We start from the raw sequence: 25,784 nt of genomic DNA, 5'->3' as shown, positions 1-25,784 counted from the left end.
AAACTGATGTTATACTATCAAAAATATAGTTATGAAGCAATAAGAATAATTGTATTGGCAAAACAAGTTATAATGTTTTTCTGCACTGTGCTCTGATTATAATTATTTAACAGCGTTATGGGGAAATGGACAAGGATTCATGAGAAACACGAAAATCTGAAAAAAAAATACTCTTAGATTGGTGGAATTTGTGCTTTTTAAAAATCGTTTTGTCTTTCTTAATATTGTCTTATGTGTTCTGTGTAATAAAAGCAAAAACAAAAACAGATTAAAGGTACACTACCAAACTTGAAGCAGATCGCTTAGACTGTAGACATTTGTGACTTTTAAGAGCCATATTGAAAGTTTATAGTATTATCTGAGAGACAACAACATGATTTCAAATGCCTTTTCACTAAAGCATTAGAGTTTGTCTGATATGATTTTTATACTGGAATATTTGGTTTTTATTTCAGTGATCTCATTTTTGCCTCTAGATTGTTTTCATACAAAAGTTTTCATATTTTGTGTCCTTCTGTGAACTAAACTTTTCTTTCATGTTTAGACTGTGTCTGATTTCTTCATTCTAGCAATATTGAAAGGTAACCCTCATAATAGAAAAGATTGAACTGGCATCACGTGTCAGTTCAAGAGAAAAATTGCTCAACTTAACAATATATTAGCATAATGCTATATGGACTAATATAACAATTTCAAAGCTCCAATATCTTAAATAGATGGTTTTAGCTATCTAGAAAGGGCAAGGAATAAATGGTTACGTGAGCATATGCATTGCAATGAAAAAGAAACACAGCAAAAGTCGTGCTTTATCTTGAGTTGTGACATTCTCTGTAATTCCCAAGATTTGCTGCATTTTAAACAAAGTATATAACAGAGCAAAGTTGTCATCTTATTCCAGAATATCAGCAAATTCTTTCATACCTCAAGGAGAAAATTAGGATGTGAGTTCTTGGCTAGTCGGGAGGGGAAAGAAGGAATGGAAATGCCATTGCTTGAGGAGGCAGAGAGTTATCTTCTCCCCCTTCTACTTAAAAGGCTTCTGTTTGATAGGGAGAAGCACTGCATTTTGTCAAGCTTCTCAAATATTTTGATAATATTATTAAAGCAAGGAACTAATTAAACAGAGAGCATAAATATAATGTAACAACCACTTTTTATCATAATTCTGGAAATTTTCCTCCTTAAGAACAACAACAGCAAAAATATGAAATTAACTGTCTCTCTTTACTTAATCTATTTGGGTCATTTCTATACTGCTGAGGCACAAATTAAAAGTGTTGATAGATTCAATTCAACTCTATAAGATGATCTGTGAAAAGTAAGACGCACAAATTGATATACATCCTATCCACAACCCAGGCATCTCAGATACTTAACAAGCTAGGATGGACTGACTTGAGCAGAACCTGGATTTTCCTTTATATTAAAACATTAGAATGATTATAGTTTACTCCAGAATGGATTTTGATTTTGATTTCTGGAGAATGTGCTGATACATTTAGGAGGAAATATAATTTTGTTTGCTAATATAGATACAACAAAGAAATGATTTTTTTTTAAAATCAGTGAATTTACCTGTCAAAACAAATGCTCATGTTTGAATATTTTAAGAATAATGATAACAGACTTGACAATTCAAAAGAGAATATGATTTATTTCAAAAGTTTTAAAGGATCATAACAGTCTAAGCAATCTACTTTTTGTGTTTCTAAACTTTATTACTCTCTATTTAAAATATTAAGAGTATTTTGAGTGTTTTGTATACAAATGTGAATCCCTTTATTCCTGTTTTTATGAATCTCTGTTTTTAAGCTTCCACCAGACAGAGGAATGGCCATGAAGGCAAAGGGACCTACTCAATCTTCTGGGAGTTAATTGAGCTCTTAAATAGGATTAAGCTTCATACCCACCCCTAAGGCCTGTCATTTTTTTTTCTATGTTGCTAAATGAATGTGGCCTATTGTTCTTTATTAAGAAAGTCTATTTTTAATCTGTGTGACCTCTCATCCAAGCCAACTGGAACCAACTTTACCAGGCTTTGTGAGGCTCTAAACAAAATCATTATTGGTACATTCCATTAATCATTCTTGAATTGCAGTTGTGTGGTTGTCCCTGTGTGTGCTTTAAGTAGCTATCTTCTATTCTGATCCATGTTGCTATGTTAATACAAGCCAGTGGAATCAATTCTGCTGCTCGTCTCCCACCTTGTGATGACAAAAAAACTCCAAGGGGAAACAATTTTGAAACAGCCTCCCGTGGATTCACTCATTCCACAAATACTTATTGAACAGCAACATGTTCTAGGCATTATATTAGGTTCTGTCAAGGAAGCAGTTATGAATAAAGCACGGTCTCTGCCCTAAAGGAGCTCAAACTCTAGTTGGAGAATATCCCAATCAGGCCAGCATCCTCCTTCTCTTCTTCTCAGTTGACAATTTCTTAGCCCAGCTTATTCATAAAGCTTCCCAGGAAAAGAATCAAATTAAGATCGTCTTCGGAAAACTCTTTATCTGAATGTGCGTTCGTAGGATCTGAAATAGAGTCATCCAATTTCTTTTTAAATTAATTAGAACTCGTCATGCAAGTATCAGTATGTATAATTGTATCCAGTACATAGTATTTTCATATAACTTCCATTATGCCAGTGGAGTCTGTATGCCTTTGGCCCAAAGCCTTTGGTATATTCTCCAGTACATCTGCTTCCTATATGTGTGGCCTTGAGCAAGTTACTTAACTTCCTCATTTTCCTCATTGCTAGAGTATAAATAATCTGCCATGTTGTTTTAAAGCAACAATGCTTGGCACAAAGTAGGCCCTAGAAAGTGGTAGCTGGTTTTTATGATAAGTAGTTGTGCTTACAACCACTGTGTGTACAGGCCAAATAAACACTAGCTGTGTTACTGCTGTCCCATGTGCTCCACAAGTCCTTAAATGCTCCCTCAGGGCGCCAAGTCACAGCTAAGCAGCTGTCCATGTGGAAGAAGAAAGGGATCACTTTCTCTATGAATCTTCTGAGTGAGATAATTCAGACAAAGACTGTCACAGGATAGGCAGAGTTGGTTACATTTTAACCTCTCTGTAGAAATTCATTTCTCTATTGGACTGAAATTCTGTCCTGGGAACAGATATTTAATTTACACAAAAGATTAGTCCCAGAGAGATGTATATGCTGCATCCCATTTTCCTATGACTCCATTATCTTCCTAGATCCCTGGTGCCTGGGGCCATTGGATCCTATCTAACCCAGCAAGCCAGCCAGGTGCCTGGGTTCTCCTGCAGCTCTCACCTTCCCCCACCTCCTGCACACAATGCCGTTGACACTCTTCTGTCATCATCCTTTGTCCTTTCCTCCAGCCATTGCCTTCGTGCAGGGCTCAGTCTCCACTGGACTTTCTTTTGCAACAGCATCCAGAACTGGTTTCCCTGTTTTAACCTATCATTACACCAGTCTACTCTCAACACTGCCACCAGAGTTATCTTTGAAAAGCATGACCTGATCACGTCAATTCCTGCCCCAACATTTTCTCTATCTCCCTGTGGTCTACAGGATAAGATCAAACTCTCCTGTTTGAACATACTTGGCCATTTGTCATCTGGTTGCAGTGTCATTTATTGTACTGGATGTGTCTCTTTCACCCCTCAGATCCACCCTCTGCCCTACTTTCTCCCTGGCTCTGTGACCTGGAAGGTGGACCAGTGTGGACTGAATAAAAGGACTTCCCTCTTTTCTGTCTTCCCAACTCAGCCAGAGGGGAACTGTACCAGGAGACTAAGGGGTGGGGATAGTGCCAGTGAGGTCGGAAAGTTCATTCCACCAGCTTCCCAGAGTTGCTGCTGGAGTATCTCAGGCTGCCTTTTCCACGAAGTTCCCAGGTTCTGATGACCATTCATTCCCTCCTCTTGCCCTGTGGTTTCCCCTTATAAATAGTCTTGCAATTAAACTCCCTTCAATTCCCACAATGTGCCATTTGTTTCCCTCTGGGAGCCTCGCTGATCTACCTACCAATATTTTCTCTTCTTTCTATTCCTTTGGGATTTTTTTTTTTTTTTGGTTGGTTGGTTGGTTGGTTGGTTGGTCTAACTACAGGCACCACATCCAACCATAAAATCCTCTCCACCTCTGTATTTTTCTATAATACTTCCACCTAGATCTGTGGTGTGCAGCAGCCACATGATGATAGGTAGAGACAGAGATAGAGGTAGAAAGAAAGATGGCTTATTCAGAAAGAAAAAAAAAATGAGAATCATGTTTTTCTTCATCCTAAATGAAAATAGTTTCATTTAATCCCATGGGAAAGAAATATATCTACCGTGATGACTTAGTTCTCTGTTGAATAGAACCATGTAACTTCAAAAATTAGCATGCACTACATTTTCATCACTGAAATGTGCCTCTCTGAGCATATTTGAAAAATAGTAATAAAGAGTTATATGAAATCTCTCATTCTAAAATTAAATCAAAGAACACCTTATGGATTTTGTCCGGCTACATGGCAGCCCATAGAAAACAGATTATTATCATTAGCCCAAAATGGCATTTTTGTCTTCTGTCTGTCTTGAAAATCCTACTTGCTTCATTAAATCCAACAATAATATCACTCCCTGAATGAATTATTTCACAAGCAGAGCTGGTCATTGATTATTCCGTGTGCCTGAAAAGCTGTGTCTTTTCTGTTATGGTTTTATTATCTTACTTAGCTGTGTGTCTTTTTCTCTAGGACATGAACTTTTCTAGGTTAGGAATATGGTCTTTGTGTGTCCTGCAATTAACACAGTTATTAACACACAGTAAGTGTTCTGTAAAATGTGTTAATCAATACATTATAATTATAGAGATGCTTTGGCTACAATCTTAATGCTTTGGAGTTAATATGGTTCTAAAACTTTCTGTTTAACCTTTCTCTCCCCTGACTCTCTCCATCACTCCTACTACCCAGCACGACTGCCAAATATGTCAGCCAGTTAATTAATGGTACTATTTGGGAATCTATCCCATACAAATGTGTAAAGGGTAGCATTGAAAAAGATGACTTAGAATCTGACTTTGGTTGCATTCCTTGGTCATTTTTCTTAGCATGTTTGTTCTCCTGCCTCAAGGTTATTTGGTTGGCCAGAAAATGTTAAAAAAATCAAGATAATGAATAATTATAGCCTGAAACACTTGTGAAAGATAGCTTTCAGAAGCATATAACAGAGCCATGGTCTCTCGAAACTGTGTTGTGGCTGTAAGGCAGAAAATACAAATCAAACACATCTTTGTGACAGATCTGCTAGAGGAAAAATCAGGGTTTTTATAATTTTATTCCAAGTTCCTTGTAAACATATTGAGTAACAAAGCCCAGACCTGATGCCTTTTGGTATTAATTTTCTTGCTGCTTTTGACCCTGATAAGTAAAATGCAGATTAAAAAAAAAGAAGAAGAAGAAGAAGAGGCAGCTAAAATGGAAAGATACTTCTACCTTTTCCAATCTGATTATCATTGCTTGGATTCAGAGAATTATCCATGTGATCTGTCCCATTCTAAGCCATGCTTCAATATCTACAGATCCAAAGAAATTTGATGAAAAAAGCACAAACAGGACTGCTCTATTTCCGAGGTCTCCTTTGAAAGACTGCCCTATTATATGTCTCCATTTTAGTACAGATCAGATGGGTTTTATGGCTATCTAACCCGCCACACTGTGAACACCTTGAAAGACAGAATTTTATTTCATTCAAGCTCTGTATTCCCAATGCTTAGCATTGTTGTAGTTGCTTGATGTTTGGTAAATGAATGAATAAATTAAATCTTTTAAAAATCAGCAAATGTTTTACTCTATGAATGATATTCCCAAAACCAAGTGTAGAATCTTGAAATTCTATTCTAAGTCAAGCTCTTCTGTAACTGCAAAGACCCCCAGCTGTTTTACAGAGTTCAGCAAGATCTTAAAATTGTCATTTTCTGGCCTGGTTGGGCTTTGGCCAACATTCCAATTTTTTTATTCTCTTTCACTCTCAGAAAATGAATTTTGTTATTTTTATACTAATGGCTTTTAAATACTCACTTGCTTCATTTTTCTTTTAAAGTATTATGGTCGCTGCTCGCTTGCTTCTTCATGAGGAAGGAATTTAGGGTATGCCCACACATAACCTCTCTGTTTTTCTGAAACCTAATGTAAACTAATCCATGAAAAGTTGGCCGTGGTTGACTGAGCTGTTGAGAGGAAACACATTAGCTTTCAGGTATCAAGGAATTCATGAAAAATATAAGTAAGCTATTCTTAAATGCCAAATATCTTAAACTCATAGGGTATTTTTAAAACCAGGTAATTTTCTAAATGTTTCTTAGATTTCTGTTGGTATTTTAGTTATTGCTAAGTAGGTGAGACAAATCTACTATATTACCAGAACCAATAAAACAAAAGTTTTTTCCTCTCACTTGTATTTCAAGCAACACAGGTATATGATAATTCCTCTTTTAACAAGTTCCAAATCAAATGTTCCCTCCTGCACTTGGAATGGTCTTCCCAGGTCTCCGCAACTGAAGGTAGCACTTCATTGGTATCTTTGTTATGGCATTTAGTGTTCCCTATGATGTATTTCTGTTTGTGAATTATCTTCCATATCAGTCTGTGAGCTTCTTGAAGACAGAAACATCCTACTTCATCTCTGTCACCCCATACCCACTGTGGTATCTTGCACAGAGCATGTGCTCAAGACATAGTTTGGAATCAATCTGTTTATTTGGCATACAGGCATGCAGGCAGTAAACTAATCTTCAGTCTATCAATGACCAGGACTTTTCATAATATTTGATGAGCTTGAAATTTCTTCTTCTAAAAAGTCTTGTGCACGTTTTGGTCCTCCTGTTATGTCTTGGAAAGAATGGCTGTCAGCAATATAAAGAGGTGGCTAGGAACTACCAATATGAGCCCATGAGACAGTTTTGCAGATTGGTGTTTTAACTGCCATTGACCTTTTATCAGTAGAAAAATTAATTTGTCATTTCCTTGAAAAATGACAATTTATGAAAAGACCCCTTTGGATCAGTTTTATTCAGAAAGCAGTAAGGGAGCTTCTATTTAGTTCAGAATCTTATCGGACCATTTCTTAGATGCTTTCAAATTTTCGCTTTTATAGAATTTCCAGTGCAGGGTTTGCAGTTTAGTTACTTTTACTAATAATGTGAATACATACACAAATATGTACCCACAAGATAACTGTAGATGATTCCAGTTTCTTAGGAGAAGTACTTATGCTTTGCAAAGTTATAAGTTAACAAGGTATGACTTTGACCTGTCTGAGTATGAAATGACCTACAATTCTGCTGGCATGGCTGTACTTTTCTTCTCATATTGACCCTTCATTGGCTTGAAGCACTTTGATTTATTTATCTATAGGCGAGAATTTGAGATTAATGTCTCTGCCAAATGGATCCTTAAGCGTCTCTATTATCGAATTAAGGCATAATTTTGAGATGTGGTGTTTATCTAAGTAGGAAATCCTAGGCAGTTATTAACAACCATAACAAATTAACCAATCATCAAGAAAAAGCTGGTGCCCATTTTGTTGTTGTGTTCAGGATGTGCAGAAAACTAATCTGGTTATTTAATAAGCTATTTTGTCCTGACTACTGTAATCTGGCAGAAAAATCCTCATAAAGTTCTTAAAGAGTTACTTAAGCAAAATGGTTGCCAAAGAGCCCTCACTACCCGGCATAATAGGGTATTATTTTTTGTTTTTAGTATTTCCCAACCAGACCAAGCACAGTGGCTCATGCCTATAATCCTAGCACTCTGGGAGGCTGAGGTGGGCGGATCGCTTGAGGTCAGGAGTTTAAGACCAGCCTGAGCAAGAGCAAGACCCCATCTCTAAAAAAAATAGAAAAATTAGATGGTCATGGTGGCCAGATAGTACCTGGCTTATAGTCTCAGGTACCTGGGAGGCTGAAGCAGGAGGATTGCTTGAGCCCAGGAGTTTGAGGTTGTGGTGAACTATGATAATTCCATAGCACTCCAGCCTGGGCAACAGAACAAGACTCTGTTTCAGTAAAAAAAAAAAAAAAGAATTTCCAAGCATTGAGCTTCTGCAGAACATACATTCCTGTGACTCCCACCTGCTAATGTTATGAACTGCTTCTTAATGTAAATGCTAAATCAGTTCTTTCCAATGGATTTAAGAAAAATAGATAATAGGGGATAACTACACTGTTAATAATCACTTCTTTAATTTCCCCACGTCTTTAAGTCTATGGTCTTCTTGCGTATATTTATCTAAATGTTTTCCCCACTGTGCTGTGATTTCCTGAAAGGCAGGCATTTTCCCTGCACCTCTGTTATGCCAGCTTCTTAATGAGTGTTTGCGTTAACGTTTGTCAAATGAATGAATGATTGAATAGGTAATAACAAGCATTTATTCTGTGCCTGCACTTTCTCAAGCACTTTATAGGCATGAACTCAATCCTCTAGCAACACTATGAGGTAGGTGTTATTGTTATCCACATTATAGGGATGAAGAACCCGAGGTTCAGACAGGTTTCCTAAGATACCTAAAGCCATACAATAGCCAAGGCAGGGTTCGAAGCCAGCAATGCAGACTACAGTGCATGCTCTTAGCTACTATGCCATATGCTGTGGTTAAATGCTGAGACTCCTCAGGCTGATGGATAAATTTTTCCACAAACTAGCCTTACCCTTCCTTTCCAGCCTTATCTGCCATCCTCTTCTCACATGCACCTTCCGCTGTAGCCATGGTAACAGCCTCCTTTTTCTCCTGAATTTGCTTCTGCAGAACTTGACCTTTGCTCCTCCTGTTTCCCTTCCAGAAATTATCTTCCCCCTCCTCCAAGGACTCCTCATTTGTGTCCCATCTTCACTGTGACGTCTTCTCTGAGAACTCCTGCTCGCATTAATTTCATACTTCCTGAAATGATACAACTACAGCATTTTCATACATAATCACAGATGGACTGTCATTGTCCTTTGAGTGTTTTATTTGTCTCAACCTTGCCTCCCATCAGTCTTTTAAGCATCTTTTAAAACGTCACTTAGCACAGTACAGTGCACCTAAAAAGGGGCTTATGTAATGAATAAATAGGCTTTAGATTTGGAAAGCAGTTTTAAGTTCACAGCAAAATTAAATGGAAAGTATAGTTTGAAGTATGCGATATTCTGGTTAAAGGCAAAACTGTGGAGACAGTAAAAAGATCAGTGGTGGCCAGTGGTTCACAGGAATGAATAGGCAGAGCACAGAGGATTTTTAGGGCAGTGAAGTTACTCTCTATGACACTATAATGGTACCATATGGAGCCTTTCAGCTTGGTTTCTTCCACTTAGCAATCCATATTTAAGGTCCCTCTGTGTCCTTTTGTAGCTGGATAGATCATTTCTTTTTAGTGCTGAATAATATTCCATTGTATGGCTATATCACAGTTAAAGGGGCTTATTTAACACATTTTTTAATGTCAAAAACCTTTTTAGAAAAACTCACAGATCACAAAATATATTCCATATTCCATTAAAATTAACATTTACCTTTCTTTAGACAAAAGTAACTCTTTTCTCTTAGTCATTGACTTTAATTACTTAATTTATCTCCTTTGGAATTTCTTCAAGTTTTCAAAAGAAAAATAGCACTATTAAATATATTATTGAGAGATGTGCTTTATTGGATACCCACTATGCAGTGCTGAGAAAAGAGCTAGGTGCTCTCTCTGTATTATTTCCTGTACTCACAGGGCCGCAGGGAACATGACTCTCTGGCCCCAAAGCTGATGCCTTCTCCACCTCTTTGTGCCCTACATCACCATGTATCCCACAGCCAAATATACTAATAAAAGGATCAAAATTAGTAAAACTGTACTAGTTCATATAATTTATCCAAACTACATATTCCTATCCTTATGCCTTTGCTCTTGAAGTTGACTATCTCAAAAATAATCTTCTGTTATCTTTTTCTCCAAATCATACTCTTCCTTCAAGGATTAGCTTGGGAGCCACTTTTTTTGCGTGGAGCCTGTTCCAACTGATCTACTCCTTGATAAACTCCCCCGTTGACTCAGACAGGTTTCATTGCTCATCTTATCTTCAGTCCCTGAAAAGATCAACCTGTGTGCCCTGTGAGCCCCTATTCTAACACATAGCCATAGTCACTTGGTCTGGGGTGAACAGGGTGGGGGTGGCAGATACACTTGACCCAAGACTCAAGACCAGAGAATGCATTGGTGGACCAGTGGCCAAGTAGCTAATGTGTGTCTCTCTCTCTCTCTTTTCTTTCTCTCATTTGAATTATGAGCCACCAGAGGGACTCAGTCAATCTGCAGCAGGTGTTTTTGCCTAAAGTTCACATAGACTGTGATGTGAAGTAACAGAGGAAACCATTCTGCAAAGAGGAGCAGGATAACGAAGCAATAGGGACCAAGGCAGAGAAGTTAGAGACAACACAAACTAGAGGAAGAGATGGAGAGAGTAGCTGATACTCTCCCAGATGACTCCCTGGGTGTGTCAGCTCCAGCTCTCAAGGGGCCCCTGTCCCACAACTATACAATATCTTTGGATCTTTACACCTTAGGCCCTCTTTTAGTTGGACCTAGTATGAATGAGTTCCGTGCACTCCAAATTCCTATTGAATATATAATTTTTATCAAAAATGGCCTGTTACTTAATTTTATATGATGTCTTATGTTATTCTCTGTTTCTAGTGTATATGTCTTATCTCCCAAAATATGTCATAAGCACTGCAATGAAGAACCATGTCATATTTTTTTTGCTGTTTGTTTGTGTTACTCCGCAAGACCTGGCAAGAACTTTTTATATCATGAGTGTTCAATCAAATCATAATTTTCCACAGTGAAACTGTCTCTTTAGGCTACAGAACTATATGATTACTTCAAATAATTATGTTGCTGCCCAGAGAACATCTTCCGCCTCATCTCTTTCAGCCTCACTCATCCAAATCAGTACCATCATATCTTGTTTGTTTTTTTTTTTTTTTGTAGACAGAGTCTCACTCTGTTGCCCAGGCTAGAGTGCCCTAGTGTCAGCCTAGCTCACAGCAACCTCAAACTCCTGGGCTCAAGCAATCGTCCTGCCTCAGCCTCCCGAGTAGCTGGGACTACAGAAATGCGCCACCATACCTGGCTATTTTTTTCTGTATATATTTTTAGTTGTCCATATAATTTCTTTATTTTTAGTAGAGATGGGGTCTCACTCTTGCTCAGGCTGGTCTCAAACTACTGAGCTTAAACGATCCACCCGCCTTGGCCTCCCAGAGTGCTAGGATTACAAGCATGAGCCACCGTGCCCGGCCTCCATCATATCTTGTATTTATGACATTCATGGATTTTCATTTTCTCGTTGAGTAAATAAACTATCTCCCTTTTAAAATCACTTAACATTATCCTGATATGCCATACAGTTTTTAATTCACATTGTAATTTGGGTCAAGTACTACCATCCTCAACAATGTGATATTTTCAATAGACTGTATTCACATTCCCTCATTCCACTTAAATGCCATTAGTAAGATATTGATGATAATAGCTAACACTATAAATCTAAAAGAGGAAAGAATATAAGCAAACAAAATGAATATATGTGTTCATCTAAAAAGAATGTAAATAAACAAGCAAAAAATCAAAGAGTGACATAGTTGACACATTTTAAAAAACAAAGAATCTTCAAGAGAAAAGAAAGATTAGAATTCTGCTAGACTTAACCTGAATTCTATGCCTTTGTATCTTTTAACTAAAACAATTTACATCTGTGGGGCAGGGGGGCGTTTGCATGATTTTTTAAAAATTATTATTTCTAAAGCCTCTGATGGCTATATTCCAGCTGCAATGATAAAGACAGCAGCGTTCAAAACAAAAATCAGTCCTCAAAGGGAGACATAAGGCTTTTCTTATTTTATGACTTTAGGAAATTGGGGGAGCTGGCTTATTATCTCAAGAAAACTTTCACTAGTCTGTGGTATTTCTGAGCACCAAATTTTAGGGTATTAAAAAAAAAAGAAAGAGTCATCTTGGTCTAATGTGTGACCCTGACTCTGAGATGTTACACATCATTCTGCAGCTAATCAGAAGCCGTTCTCCCATATGGTCCATGACAACAGAACACAAACAGAGCAGTGACCCCTCCTCCTCACATGCAGGCAGCACCCTGACCTTTCTGTGATGTGGACAAGAGGACTGTGGGATAGAGACACAGTCAAAATGTCTTTCCAAATGGAGCTATTCCGACACCCATACAAATACCTTCGAGCATCCCCAAAGCATTCCCATCTAGACTGGAAGCCAGATTTCATAAAACAACTGCAGATCACAGATATCAAGACATTTTCCTGAAGGAAACAAAATATAAAACTTCAGCAAAGTAAGTTCAGTTAGATTATAGACAGAAGTTAGAGAGAAGCCCCCATTGCATATTTTGGTTTCTTGGTAGAACTTAAGTGAGCCAAGCTAACAGCACTGATCCATAGAAAGAATTCCACATCTGGAAAATCTTTGCTCCATCTGCAGTAGCTGTTCAGCCTCTCATTCTGTCTCTACCATTTCCCATGACTTCAGCTTATCTTGCTTTTGTTTTCTTTAGTGAAATTATTTAACCCTTAGGCGTTTCAGGTTTGGTTTGGTTTGGTTTTTAAGAGGAAGGAGAGCAAAGGAATATCTCATAATATTTTCGTGATTCCCTAGAATTACTTTATATATATTTCTTTATGTGTCTACATAAATGATATAGAGAGTAATAAATATAAATATCTGATAAAGTCTATGGAATTACATTTTAGAATTAATGCCTTAAGTAGATACAATGCTTTGGTTTTCATTTTAATGGATTTAATATTGGTCTTTTTCTTTCAATTCAAGAGTTTGATTTTGTTTGTCTCAAATATTAATAATAGAAGTTAGTATCATGGAGCACAGAGAAATAAATTTACGTATTAGGATCATAGCACTTATTGACATAATATATAATATAATTTAAGAAAAATGTTTGCAATTCAATTGTTATCTCACTGAACCCCTGCTAAGCCTTAAGTAAGTTTCATGGCATTGATGTTTGAGTTCTCTTTTGCTTTCTGTCTTTACACCTTCTCTTCAGAATCTCACCCAACTAAAGATATATCTGCACAGTCTCCATCCTGGCCCAGCTACATATCTCATTTCCATCTGCCCTCTCAGCTCTATTTCAAGAATGCCCACATTCTCCACATCATACACTTCCTACCTCAATGTCTTTGCTAATACTATTACTTTTTCCTAAAATTTCCTTTCCTGCCTTCTCCAAATTTCCATATTTACCTTCTCTTTGAAGCCTTCCAGGATCTCCACTATTCAGAAATCACCACTTTCTCCCCAAACTCTCCAATACTATATAGGGTCTTATAGGGTTTGTATCCTTTTATGCCCTTTATTATTATTATTGTGATTTATTTTCCCTATTATATAACAAAATCCATGTCTGATTAATCTCTGGATGTCTTGCACTAAAGGACACTCAAAATAATCTTTTTAAAAAATTAAAAAATTGAACAAAAGAAAAATGGCATTTATAATTGAAAATAAAGGCGTATCTTTTAATGAGATGTCTGTTAAAGTGTGCCTAATAATTTTCTAGAATACTTGTTTGAAAATTCAAATTCCTGGATCCCTCCAGGCCTGCTGAATCAGCATCTCTTAGGCTCAAAAACCATAAATGTTAGTATACTCTCCAGCGAATTTTAATCAACACTAAAGCTTGGTAATCACCGGTTAATGTCAGCAGAATTTTCCCATTTATTCCTCTTCCTCCACATGCATATAATTTCAGTTGATATTTGAATATTTTTGCTGCATAACAGAATCCTAAGGCTTAGGACAAATTATCATGACATTGAATAACTACTAAAAGGCCGTATTTTATATAACCAAAAATATTTCTGAATATATGATTTTGCCATACAGTGTACTAGACTTATAAAACTGTTGAAAACACTACCAATACAGAGCTTATAGTCAAGGTGAGAGAAAAGATACATAAATATGAAAAGTTTATTGAACAAGCAAAGTAATTAACAATACCTTATATGTCATATGTTTGCATGTATTACCCATTTGCCAACTTCCTTATTATCCAATCCCCCAAAGACAACAACCTTTTAAAGTAATGAAAATAATCCCATATGCAGACATGGTAGGGAGAGAAAAAGAGAACAGGGACTATGCAATGAGAAACTGAGTGTCACACTGCTCCACCATTCACATTCAATAAGAAGACATTTATTGGGACAAGGTTCTTATTTGATATATAAATTTTTCTATGACTTTACACTCTCCCTCTTCTCTGCTAGCGCTAAACTTTACTCACATCTTGTAATAGCCCAGTGAGTATTACAGAGAACCCATACAACAGGAATTCTGATTTCTCTGTGATGGAGGATATTTGGGGGTGAAGGAGTTGTAGACCACCATGGAGCAGCAACTCCAAACAGCAAGATGACACGAGGACTGAATGTCTTAGGAAAAGGAAGAGGTCATGGGAGGGAAGATGTTCAGAGAGGGAAGTGAGAGAATGACACACACAAGCATCACTTAATTTGCAATTTTGCAATCCTGGAAACAGCCCAAGTGACATTGCAAAATCACTTCATATATTGCTAAAAACTGATATAAATGGTGTAATACTTTAATAAGGCTACAATTGTTAACTTCCCCTCAGTGGAACCTATGATCCCTACTCCAGGGTAATCCAAGTCCTGCCAAACGTCAGTGCATCGAGTTCTCTTCCCTATCCACTTTCTCTCCCAGTTCTTCTATCCCTCCAGCAATAAGGGGGGAAAGGACAGGCAACAAGTGATGTTGATAGGTGCTGCCTTTCCTGCCTCTCCTGTTTAGTTGTCTCAGGATTTCCTTATTCCAGACCTTAAGAATACATCCTTTGAGTGTGTGGACAGCCTGATGAGCAAGATAAGTGCTAACAGCTAAGTGACAAGATACTCAAGATACTCTGGACATTTAGCTGAGAGAGAGTTTATCTGTGCTGGAGTCATCCAGAGAGGATCTGGGGAAAAGGAAAGCCTTGAAAAACTGGAAAGGAGGGTCTGAGACATCCCTAGGCACAGAAAACGGTGTTGGCAAAATTAGAACCGTGGGAATACACAAGGCAGGGTGATGCAACTGTGTGGCCCAGCCAGCTGGAGCCCAGAGTTTGTGTTTGGAAGGACAGAAGATTGGAAAAATGAGATGTGTCCAGATTCCAACAGGCCCTGGAGAGCAATTATAATTTTTACTAAGAATACTAAATCTTATTAAATTAATCAGTGGTGTTACCCCAGCTGCAAAGATCTAGGCATCCTTATTCTTAACTCTTTATGAAGCAGTAAAGGAAAAAGAGGCAGAAGCAGCTCTTTTTAAATGATAAACTACAATACCAGAAACCTTTATATCAGCGGCCCCAACCTTTTTGGTAGCAGGGACCAGTTTCATGGAAGACAATTTTTCCACGGATGGGGGAGCAGAAGGGGGAGGCGGAGCTCAGGCAGTGATGTGAGCGATGGGGAGCAACTGTGAATACAGATGAAGCTTTGCTCACTTGCCAATAAGGGCCAGCCCCAAACGGGCTGGGGGTTGAGGACCACAGCTTTAGATAACAACTACACTCACTATTGATAAAGGACTTTTAATAGGTCTACATCACAAGAGATTTAGTGACCAGATTAGAAAAAAGTTGAAAGATTTTGAGTTATGCTTTTACTTTCAGTGATATGCTTTTAAAAATTGAGTTCTACTTTATTACAATTCAACCATTGCTCATGATAATACATAGCAAGCAACACCATTATGATAAAGAAACATAATATATGAATTTAAAGAACTAAGAAAATTGCTTCTAAAGACCTCCAGTTTTCCAACTGATTTCAGAGCAAATCATCCTCCTAAGAAATGAAAACATGGCTATATATGAAGAAATTCTACTTCAGAATAATCATATTTTACTCTTAAATGGCAAAATTGTTGGTTCTATTTGCTTCCACCAATCCTTTGTTTTTCTTTGAATGTTTAGGTTTTTGATGTTCTTGCATCATTGACGATCTAATCTTAGTGCCAGATGTGAACCATTGTGCATGAAATTACACAGGCAAAAATACTTGTATATCCTTCAGAGGTTTTTTTTCTCAATTTCCAATAGAAATATTAAGAATGCTTACTATGTTGTTTTTCCATGGAAATAAAAAATAATGAGAAATGTGCAAATACCACAATTGTTTAATTCAGAGGCTGACTAAAAACTTCACCAAACCGTGTTTGTTTGACCTTTTCTCTCCATCTAGAGCTACTCTCAATATTTTTTCCCAAACCATTTCTGGGGATTGATTTTACCATTTAAAATATAATGAAAATAGATTACCAGAAAAATAAAATTGGGACAAAATACAAAAAATGGAAGCTGAATTTTTTTTTTAATCATTAAGTTCAACAGACATAAAATTACTCTGTCAAACTACCAAAAGAAGTTTCTAAATGGTTCCTCTCGATTTCTCTGCCTGTCTAGACCTTGATCAGCCATTGGCCACACATGGAATAGTTTCAGAGGCCAATAAGCCCAGCCAATAAGGAGTGTGAGGGAAAGTTAGGGTTAGAACTTCCCAAGTCTCTAGTTCAAGAGATTAGGGAAGCAATGAGACATTAGATTTCTTTGACTGCCACCATGCTTCTTAAATCTATTCGAGGGTTCCCCTCTCCCAACAAAAAAAGGGAATTTGTCCAAAAGAAGCATTTGCTAAAAATCTCCAGTGCCCTTCACCATCTGCATTTGTTCTTCAGGCTCTTGGGAGCTCAACTTTCACCTCAGATGCCCTCTTTCCCATGAAGTTTGCAGACTGTCATCTCCTGTACAGTTTCAAATCATACAAACAAATGGTGATATTCCATGTCCCACAATTCAATTTTTCCTTTTCTCAAGCATTTTCTTATTTTCTTTCCTCTCCTGACTTGTCTTTCTTTAGCGTTTTGTATGCCAATCAAAAGAGTAAGAGTTTTACTTTTTCCTATTTTGTTTCTATTTTAAAATAGTTGGGAAGAGGTTTTTGGTTTTAACAGGGAGACTGTGAAATTTGTACATTCTTTTGCTGCTAAAGTTAGCAAAATGCCTATTCACTTAAATAAGTATTTTTTTAAGTTTCCATCGTGTGCCTTGAAAAGGAATATGTGGCCATACAAATAACATATCCTAATAGAATAATGCAGTACATTAATAACCTATCATTATTGAGTTAAAATGTTTTTACTCTTTTATACTGCATGAATTGATACTAATAATTATTCAATATGGAATGAGTCTTTCGTGATACCATTCAAATAAAATTTATTATTGATAATATCTGAAGTGCCTTATAATAATATAACTTGATTCAATTAACAGCACTGAGTATGTTCTTTTAACATGTACATACTCCAAGTCAGTGATAATTCCACAAACAGAAATTTCCTCCCTGGTGACAGATGGACCACCTTCTCCTCACCTCTCTGTGAAGGCATATATATGATTTTCAGAGATTTGGGGTTCTGATGATTTGCTTTTGTTAGAGAATGTTCAGTGATGTCAAAGTTTGAACACTGAGCTTCTATTTCCCAATTCTATCAATTCCATATATCCTGTGAAATGCTTATTCATAAAACCAATCTATTTCTCAATTGGGTTGTTTCTATTTTGCTTTTTGATTTGTAGAAGTGCTTTATTTATTATAGATATTAACATTCTATTGGTCATTTATGTTATAAATATTTTCTCCAGCTTATCATTTTGATTTTTTTATCACCCTCCAAAATGCCCTCATGCACCATGTAGTTAATCTCACCCCACCCTCACCCCATCCTCAGCCTCTGGCAAACACTGAACTGGTCTCTGTCATTATAGTTTTGCCTTTTGTAGATTTATCTTTAAATGGAAAAAAGTGCTATTAATATTATCATACAAGTATTTTTCAAAACAAATATTATTTCTAGGAGTGGAATTAGTTGGTAAAGGTATATTTAACTTTGGAAAAACTTCCAAACTGTTTGCAAATTGGTTGAACCATTTTACATTCCCATCAGCAATGTCTAATAATTCCAGCTGCTCCATGTCCTCTCCAACACTTAGTGTGATCATTCTTTTAATTTGGGTATGTAATGGTTTCTCAATGTGACTTTAATTTGCATTTCCCTAAGGATTAATGAGGTTGGGCACCTTTTCCTGTATTTATTGGTCATTCATATATTTTCTTTTGTGAAGTGTCAGTTCAAACCTTTTGTCCATCTATTAAAATGTGGTTGTAAGAAGAAGAAAATCACAAACTTCTACAAGTCTTACAGTTTTCCTACATTTAGGTCTACGGTCTATGGTCCATTTAGAGTTAATGTTTGTTTTAGGTGTGAGGCAAAAGGTTGAAATTTCTTTTTTTCTATATGGTTATCCAATTGTCCCAGCACCTTTTGCTGAAAAAGATTATACTTCCACACTGACTTACTTTGGCACCTTTATTAAAAAAGCTCAACTGGCATGTAATATGGATCTATTTCTAGACTCTTTATTGTGCTCCATTGGTCTGTATTTCTATTCTTAAATCAGTATCACCCTGTCTTGATTACAGTAGCTCAATAGTAAGTCTTGAAATCAGGCACTGTAAATCCTCCAGCATCATTCTTCTTTTTCAAAATAGTTTAGGCTCTTTTGAATCCTTTATATTTCCACATAAATTTTAGAATCAACTTGTCAGTTAAACAAACAAAAAAACAACAGATAAAAACTTGCTTGAATTTTGATTGTTTTTGTGTTGAATCTATAGATTATTTTGGGGAGAATTAACATCCTAGTAATATTAAGTCCTAAAATCCATGAACATAGTGTATCTTCTCTGTTTATTTGGGTCTTTTTAAATTTCTCGTAGTAATGTTTTATAGTTTTTGGAGAGATGAAATATCTCTCAATATTTCATATTTTTATCATGTTGTAAACAGTATTTTCTTGTTTTCATTACTAAATTTTCATTACTAGTATATGGAAATATAATTGACTTTTGCATATTGATGTTCAATCCTGTGACCTTGCTAAAGTCACTTTTTATTTCTAGCTAATCTGACTAGAGATTAAGCAATTTTATTGATCTCTTTAAAGAACCAACTTTTGTTCTTCTAAATTGTTAGTTTTCTTTTTTATTTTTTAATTTTAAATAATAAAGTGACAAGATATAAGGTATTTTTTTTTCATGTCACCTTGACTTTTCTTTTTTTTTTTTCCCCAGGATATTATGAGGGTACAAACATTTTGGTTACATTTTATGTCTTTGCCTCACCCAAGCAAGGATTAAAGGCAAAAATTGTTTGTTTTCAATTTCAGTGGTTTTTGCTTTTATCTTTATTGTTTCCTTTCTTCTGTGTCAGGTCCAGAGCAGCCTTTATTCTGAGACTAATTTAGCTTCACTAGTGAGGCCTGACTTTTCTGGGGATTCTACCCAATGCCCCATATTTCATGAGGTCGCTTAACACTGGCTGGTAGGAACACAAACTAATTGCAGCCTCCTGTGAGTTCCAGGAAGTGACTGCCTACTGATTTCCAGCACTTTGTTCCCAGCCTTGAAGAGTTCCTTTTCATGCCTGTACTGATCAGTCTTCAACCAAACATTTGGGAAGATCCCCCTGCATAGCTGCAGATCTCACTCTTTGTACTGCTCCATCTTCTTCTGTACTCCGCTATGCAAATTCCAGCCACTTCGTTTTCCCTCTCCTCTAATCTCTATCACCTCAAGACTGCTGGATTATGTTTGCTTTTCCTCTCTCTACTCTGTGGTCCAAAAATTGTCCAAAGGCAGAGAGTTGAGGTTGGGACAAGGGTAGGGCTCATATGTTTTTTTTTTTAAACCTTCTTTCAGATATCAGGGTCCTGAATGACATGTCGTGCAATTTCTGAAAAACAATTTGGTTTTTTTTCTTTTTGGATATTTGTGTGTATGTGTGTGTGTGTGAGTGTATCAGTAGGACCCCTTCATTCACAGAAGCAAAGTTTACCTGCAAACAGCCTTTTACAAAAACATTCAAGCCCATTGGTATTGACAATGTTTTGGGTCTTATCACAATATATGATGTTTATTAATATTAATACTATGGTCGAAAGGTGTAATCAATAAATTATATTAACGTAGAGAAGTATCTGGATTCCTTTTGCATCTAAGTTTTAAATTATCACTGAATGGATATACTTGAGTATATCATACAGCCATTATCCAAAATTGCTTTTCATTTTATTATTAGAGTAAGCATGTTACTTGAGGTGAGTGATAATTATTATAATCCAAAAGGTAGTAACATCTGGCATTCTTCATGGACATTTGTGGCAATGAGCATACATGAAGGTAAAATAAAACATTTGCATTTTTTTCTTTCTCAGAGGAAAGTCTTATAATTCAGAATCAGCAAGAGGTTGATATTTTTATCTCAAGCTCAATAAAAAGATATATAAAATAGTTAGTATGAATTGGAATAAACACAATTTAAGAGCAGTTCAAGTAGTCATAATATACTCTAAATCTGAGTGAGCAGAGAAAATTACAACACTCTCGTTCTATGTCAATGCTGGACCACTTTAATTAATAATATACTGGCATTTTACACTGTGAAGAGTAAAAAGATAGAAAAATAAAGGATAAAAGAGGGAACAAAAATATGAAAGGAATAAAAGGAAATGAAGAATACTAAGAAGAAAATTATCTCCCTCTAAAATTTTAACTGTATCCAAAATTTATTTTACTATTGCAATATAAGTTGTAGTTATTTATTTTGCCTTATTTTTAGTGTGGTATCCTTGCTGGTATTTCTATAGAAATTAGAAATACTTTAACCTTCTGAAATTACAACATAGCAGAAAATCTGAAATTATGACGTAGAAAAAAAAAATTCTGGGGGCATCACTACATCCTCTTTGCCTTCTCCAGTATCTTTTATTTCTGGCCTGTCTGCTAAAAATTTCCATATAGAAAAAACTAGAGTCAACTGTGGAAAACAGAAGAGAAATAAGAAGAGTAAACCCAAACACACAAATGAAGAACTCCAGAGAAGGATGTTTGATACAACTTGAAAATAGCTTAACGAAAGCCTTAAAAAGGCCAATTATATTTACTAATAGTTAAAATTCTGCTCAGGTATTTTTCAGAAGTGGAATGACACCATCTAGCCCAGTAGAGTTGTTTAAACTTTCTGTTCCACTCCAATAGAAGGGGCACCTCCCCCATATAATTTTGATATCCTCCACTCCCATCCCCTTCCCTCGACTAGAATGATCTAGTCAATCTTCCTCGTAAGCAACTGAGAAAATGCCATCCCAAGATCACAAAGCTGGCAAGGGGCAGAACTGAAATTAAGTCTTCTTTCTCAGAGGCAAGGTGATTTTTCTTAGCCCAAGTGGAGATCTTATGCTTCATTCAGAAAGCACAGGTAGTAACTGAGATTCAGCAGTCATAAAGGAAATATGATACTGTTGCATAAGTCAAGAAGAAAAGGAAATCCTTCCCTCTTCCTTAATATTCACTTCTTGTTTTGTTATATCTTTTCCCCTTATAGATTTATTGAACAGTATGATTCTGAACAAGTTGATTTTACTCTGAAAAATAGTGTAATTTTGGAATTTATCAGTAGCTGTAGAGCAAGTCTCTGAACTCTGATCACTAGTTTCTGTCAGTAAGACTTTCTGAGCAAAGAACCCCAATATATACATTTATATATAAATTATATCTATAAATCACTGTACTTATGTGCTTTGTACATTATACAAAAATGGAAATAATTTAAAAATGGTACTCATAGATATAGATATAGATGCTAAGATTTTCTCTCTGCTTTCCAGGGAGAATTTTGTTTGGAAGCTGCTTGAACCAGAATCCCTAGCTTAATATACAAACTAGAACCTCTGCTCTCCATGGATCTCGAAGAATTTGCATAGCATCCCTGGGTCTAACAGCAGCTCTGCCAATGGCCAAAACTAACCCTTTATTACAAAAATAAGAAACTTCAAAGCATAATGTCATTTTTCTCGTTTCTCTTCTAATTCCCAGTGGGATCTTGAAAAACCAATGAACTCCTTATATTCCCACTTTCCGCACCCGCCAAGCTGAGACAACACTAATTATCACAAATTTTCTCACCTCTCACTGTCATACACAAAAAAAAACTGGGATATTTGAAATTTGTGGAAGTACAACTTGAGGACTTATTCTATAAACAGTAGATTCTAAAAAGCACTTTTTTGTGTGCACGTTCTAATGGCCTACCAAGAAAGCAAAAAATAAGAATAATTTAAAACTGGCTGTATATTAGAATGTTTTTTTCAGCATCCCCATGAAATGCGGCCAACATTCACCCATAAGGAGATGAAATATTCTCACAACTAAATTTGGATTTAATGAGTTGTTGGAAAGGAAGGGCCAAGTTGCCAGCCTCACATTGGGCTATGGTAAAATCAATAATTGAAGTCTGCCTTGATCAAAAACATTTAGCTGCACTTCCCCTCCCAAAATATACTACCAATAAAATTTACATATATACAGTTAAGTGTCCTTAAAAAAAAAAAACAACTAAAAATCTCTTAGATATGTTAGGTCTGTGGATCATTCTACCTAATGGAACCTGTACTAAGAATAGGTAGATTTTCCTAATACCTGCTGAGATGAGCTACATTGAAGAATTGAGAGTATTGTCCTAGAGAGGGACAAAGGGAAGAAGGGCTGTCTTAGAACACTTTGGAGATCAGACCTGAGTGCCCTGTGGTTAAACAGTGTGCATTGAACTAGACTTCAGTTCTCTTGGTACATTGTCCTTCAGTTTTTATAGTTGGGACCACCTAAAATCCATGTACAGACTCAGGCTTCTTCCATACCCAGGGTCCAGTTGGTTAATTTATTTGGCTAGGATTAAGGAGCATTAGTCCATAGCTCAGTATCAACTATGTGTAGATAACACTAATGGGTCACTATCACTTCTATCATCATTAATTTAAGACCAGTCAAGTTGATTGGGAAGCTAATGAGCTTTGGATGCAGACACACTGAGTGTGAATCTGGATCTGCCACTTATTATCTGATCTTTCTCAAATTTCTTCTCTCTAAGCTTCAGCTTCTTCATCTTATAAGAGGAGATAATAACACCTGTACTGGCTGGATCTCTGATGAGTCATGGGCCTATATACAGCTCTAGAAGCATTTGTGGTTCATGATAGATGCTCAGTAAATGCTATGTTCCCTTTTCCTTTCTGTGTTTGGGTACAGTAAAGCTTCCTACCATTACAGTCAGTCACTTTGCAGGACTCAATCACCTGTTTATATTCATGCTGGGAATGCCTGTATGTCCCTGACTTTGTCATCAATCTAGATTGGAAATTTAGATCAGTGATCAGTGCCTAGGACAAGTTAGGAATCCAGGCTGCATTTTTCTCTGTGCTCCCATAACACTTTGAACATGCTTCTATCTTGAAACATATCCCACTATTTTGAAATTATTTGTGGTCAATATAATGTTTCCTCCTTGAAGATAGAGTTGATATATTATTCATCCTCAAGTTCCTCATGCCTAGAACAGTGTGTGGTGTAGCCTCCTACTCATGTTATAGGTGCTTCATGCTGTTTCTCTGCAAAGAGAGTCCAGATGGACTTGTCCTGTTCATCTTGATCCAGGAGGACTTGAGTCAACAAGGTTCAAAGTACCCAGGCCTCTTAGAAGGAGAAACACATACATGTATACACACACACACACACACACACACACACACACACACACACACACACAAAGACTCTTTGGGTACTTTATTTTCAAACAAAACCAGGTATTAGGCAACTAATTTTTTTGACATTTTTTAATGGAGAATGTTCACTTGGAATTGGTTCTCACAGGCACAGAGATCTACATACTTCAGCAGTTAGTATTAATATTTATTCCCTCCTAATTAATGCCCAGCCCAATGATAAGGCAAAGAAGTGGATATTTACCAAGAAGCATATTCTTAATTGGGGAGACTCACGAGCTTTAACAGTTTGGGAACAATACAATTTAGGACATATGGGTTATTACAATAATAAGCAGTGGTACTAGTGTTAGTTAAAACTCATAAGCACAATCTCACTCTTTTCATAATTATTCTTTGTATAATTAAGTTGTCAGAGATATAGGGGGGAAAGGATTCATGTTGTAGAAATTTGAAGACTTGGGAGATCAGTGTGGGTTGAAAATGAATTCATGTATAAAAATAATTATAGTAATAATTAGTATTTGCATGGTTTCTTGCAATTTACAAAGTGCTTTTACAGCATTATCTCATCTTGCAAAGGTTATGAACTGGGCCTTAGATACTATCTTATGCCAATATTAAGATCTCCTGCCAAACCTTGAAAATTATAAGATGGGATTTGGGGGACAGTGAAAGAAGATTAATAATGCATGCATTAAAATGCAGAAAATCTGCCAAATTCATTGGCATAGAAATGGATTTATTTGGCATTTTAGAAACTCAAGAACATATCTTGTAAAAGAAGCAGTTGGTCCATATTTTGCTTTCCCAGTGTTTGGCACTTTTTTTTTAATTCTTTTGGGATGAGTTTTTGATGTGCAATTATAATGATGAAGTTCACTTACTTGGAACTAAAAGAGTCACAAAACCAAGGAATATTTGAACCTTATTTTGAGGCAAAACCTAGAAAGACTTGATTAAACCCCTGAATGCAAGTATTAATAGAAGGGTAGTTAGAGAGAAAATAAGAGGGGCTGATCAAGATTTTGTTTGAAACCCAGGTATCCATGTCTTAGACTCCAGATTGATTCGTAGGATGTTCATTCCAGCCATATCCTCTTCCCACAACCACAAGGAAAGGTTGGACTTTCAATCTCATCAACAGCCTAATCTAAAACGATGAGTTTATAAGATACAAATGAGTTAATCAGATGCAAATGATAATGAGACTTAACCGTGAACGTTGAAGACAACGCTACCCCCTCCCTCCGTCCCTTTCCTGCCTCCTCCCTGGCCTTGCCTTTCAACATGCGGGGTTACCTAGATTGCCTGTAAAGGAGGGACATGCTATTTAACAGACCAGCATCCAAGCATGGACCCAGGCGAGTTACTGGGTTACACAGGAAGCTGGAAGCATCCAGATAGCCCGGCTGCAGCAGAGCGTGGGGCGAGGGCGGCTCATTGGTAAGCCTTTCCAGATGTGGCCGCCGCGTGCGCTTGGCGGCGGGCCAGGAGGCGCCTGCAGTCGGCGCTGCCGGGGGCCGCAGTGCCAGCCGCAGTGCCGGCGTCCGGAGGGCGCGGGGCTGGCTCTCGGCTAGCCCCCGGGACCCCGCGCCCCGGCAGAGCCACAGCCCGCTGCCGGTAAGGACGGCTCCGGCAGGAGCGGAACAGGATGGTCGCAGCTCCCGCGCTGCGCTGAAGTCGATCGCGGGGGCATGGGGGACCCCGAGGCCCACATGATGGCTCGGCCCCCGCGAGCCCCTCTCCGGAGGTCGTTTAGTGACCACATCAGGGACTCCACGGCGAGAGCCCTGGATGTCATCTGGAAAAACACCAGAGACAGACGTCTGGCAGGTGAGAGGCGGAGGGGCGTGGGTGCAGGGGGCCGGGACGAGAGGGGTTAAAACAATTTCATACACACAATTATTAACTCGGATCATTAACGATCTCATCAGCTGCGTGAAGTTCATTACTTAGGGCAGTGTGTTCAGGCTCTGTTTCTCTGGTATTTAACGTCTCTGGAGTGTTAGGGGTTTTATTTGTTTATTTGTTTTCTGTATTGCCTCTCTGGTCTGATTA

The 25,784-nt window shown here is 37.2% G+C and overlaps 2 protein-coding genes across 2 annotated transcripts in view; both read left to right on the top strand.

The window, feature by feature from the left end:
- Nucleotides 1-25,303, top strand: part of LOC123626433 (rho GTPase-activating protein 7-like) — a 185,418-nt gene extending 160,115 nt beyond the window's left edge. Inside the window, exon 5 of the mRNA XM_045535377.1 lies at nucleotides 25,064-25,303. Coding sequence (XP_045391333.1) covers nucleotides 25,064-25,303 — 240 coding nt within the window. The remainder of the gene's footprint in view (nucleotides 1-25,063) is intronic.
- Nucleotides 25,255-25,784, top strand: part of DLC1 (DLC1 Rho GTPase activating protein) — a 144,433-nt gene continuing 143,903 nt past the window's right edge. The window contains exon 1 of the mRNA XM_045535836.1: nucleotides 25,255-25,559. Within this exon, the coding sequence (XP_045391792.1) occupies nucleotides 25,421-25,559 (139 nt within the window). The 5' untranslated portion in view covers nucleotides 25,255-25,420. The remainder of the gene's footprint in view (nucleotides 25,560-25,784) is intronic.

Source organism: Lemur catta, chromosome 22 (genome assembly GCF_020740605.2).
Source record: "Lemur catta isolate mLemCat1 chromosome 22, mLemCat1.pri, whole genome shotgun sequence".
NCBI classification, from domain to species: Eukaryota; Metazoa; Chordata; class Mammalia; order Primates; family Lemuridae; genus Lemur; species Lemur catta.
Note: the sequence above shows the minus strand (reverse complement) of the source record. Positions and strands in the feature narration are given on the sequence as shown.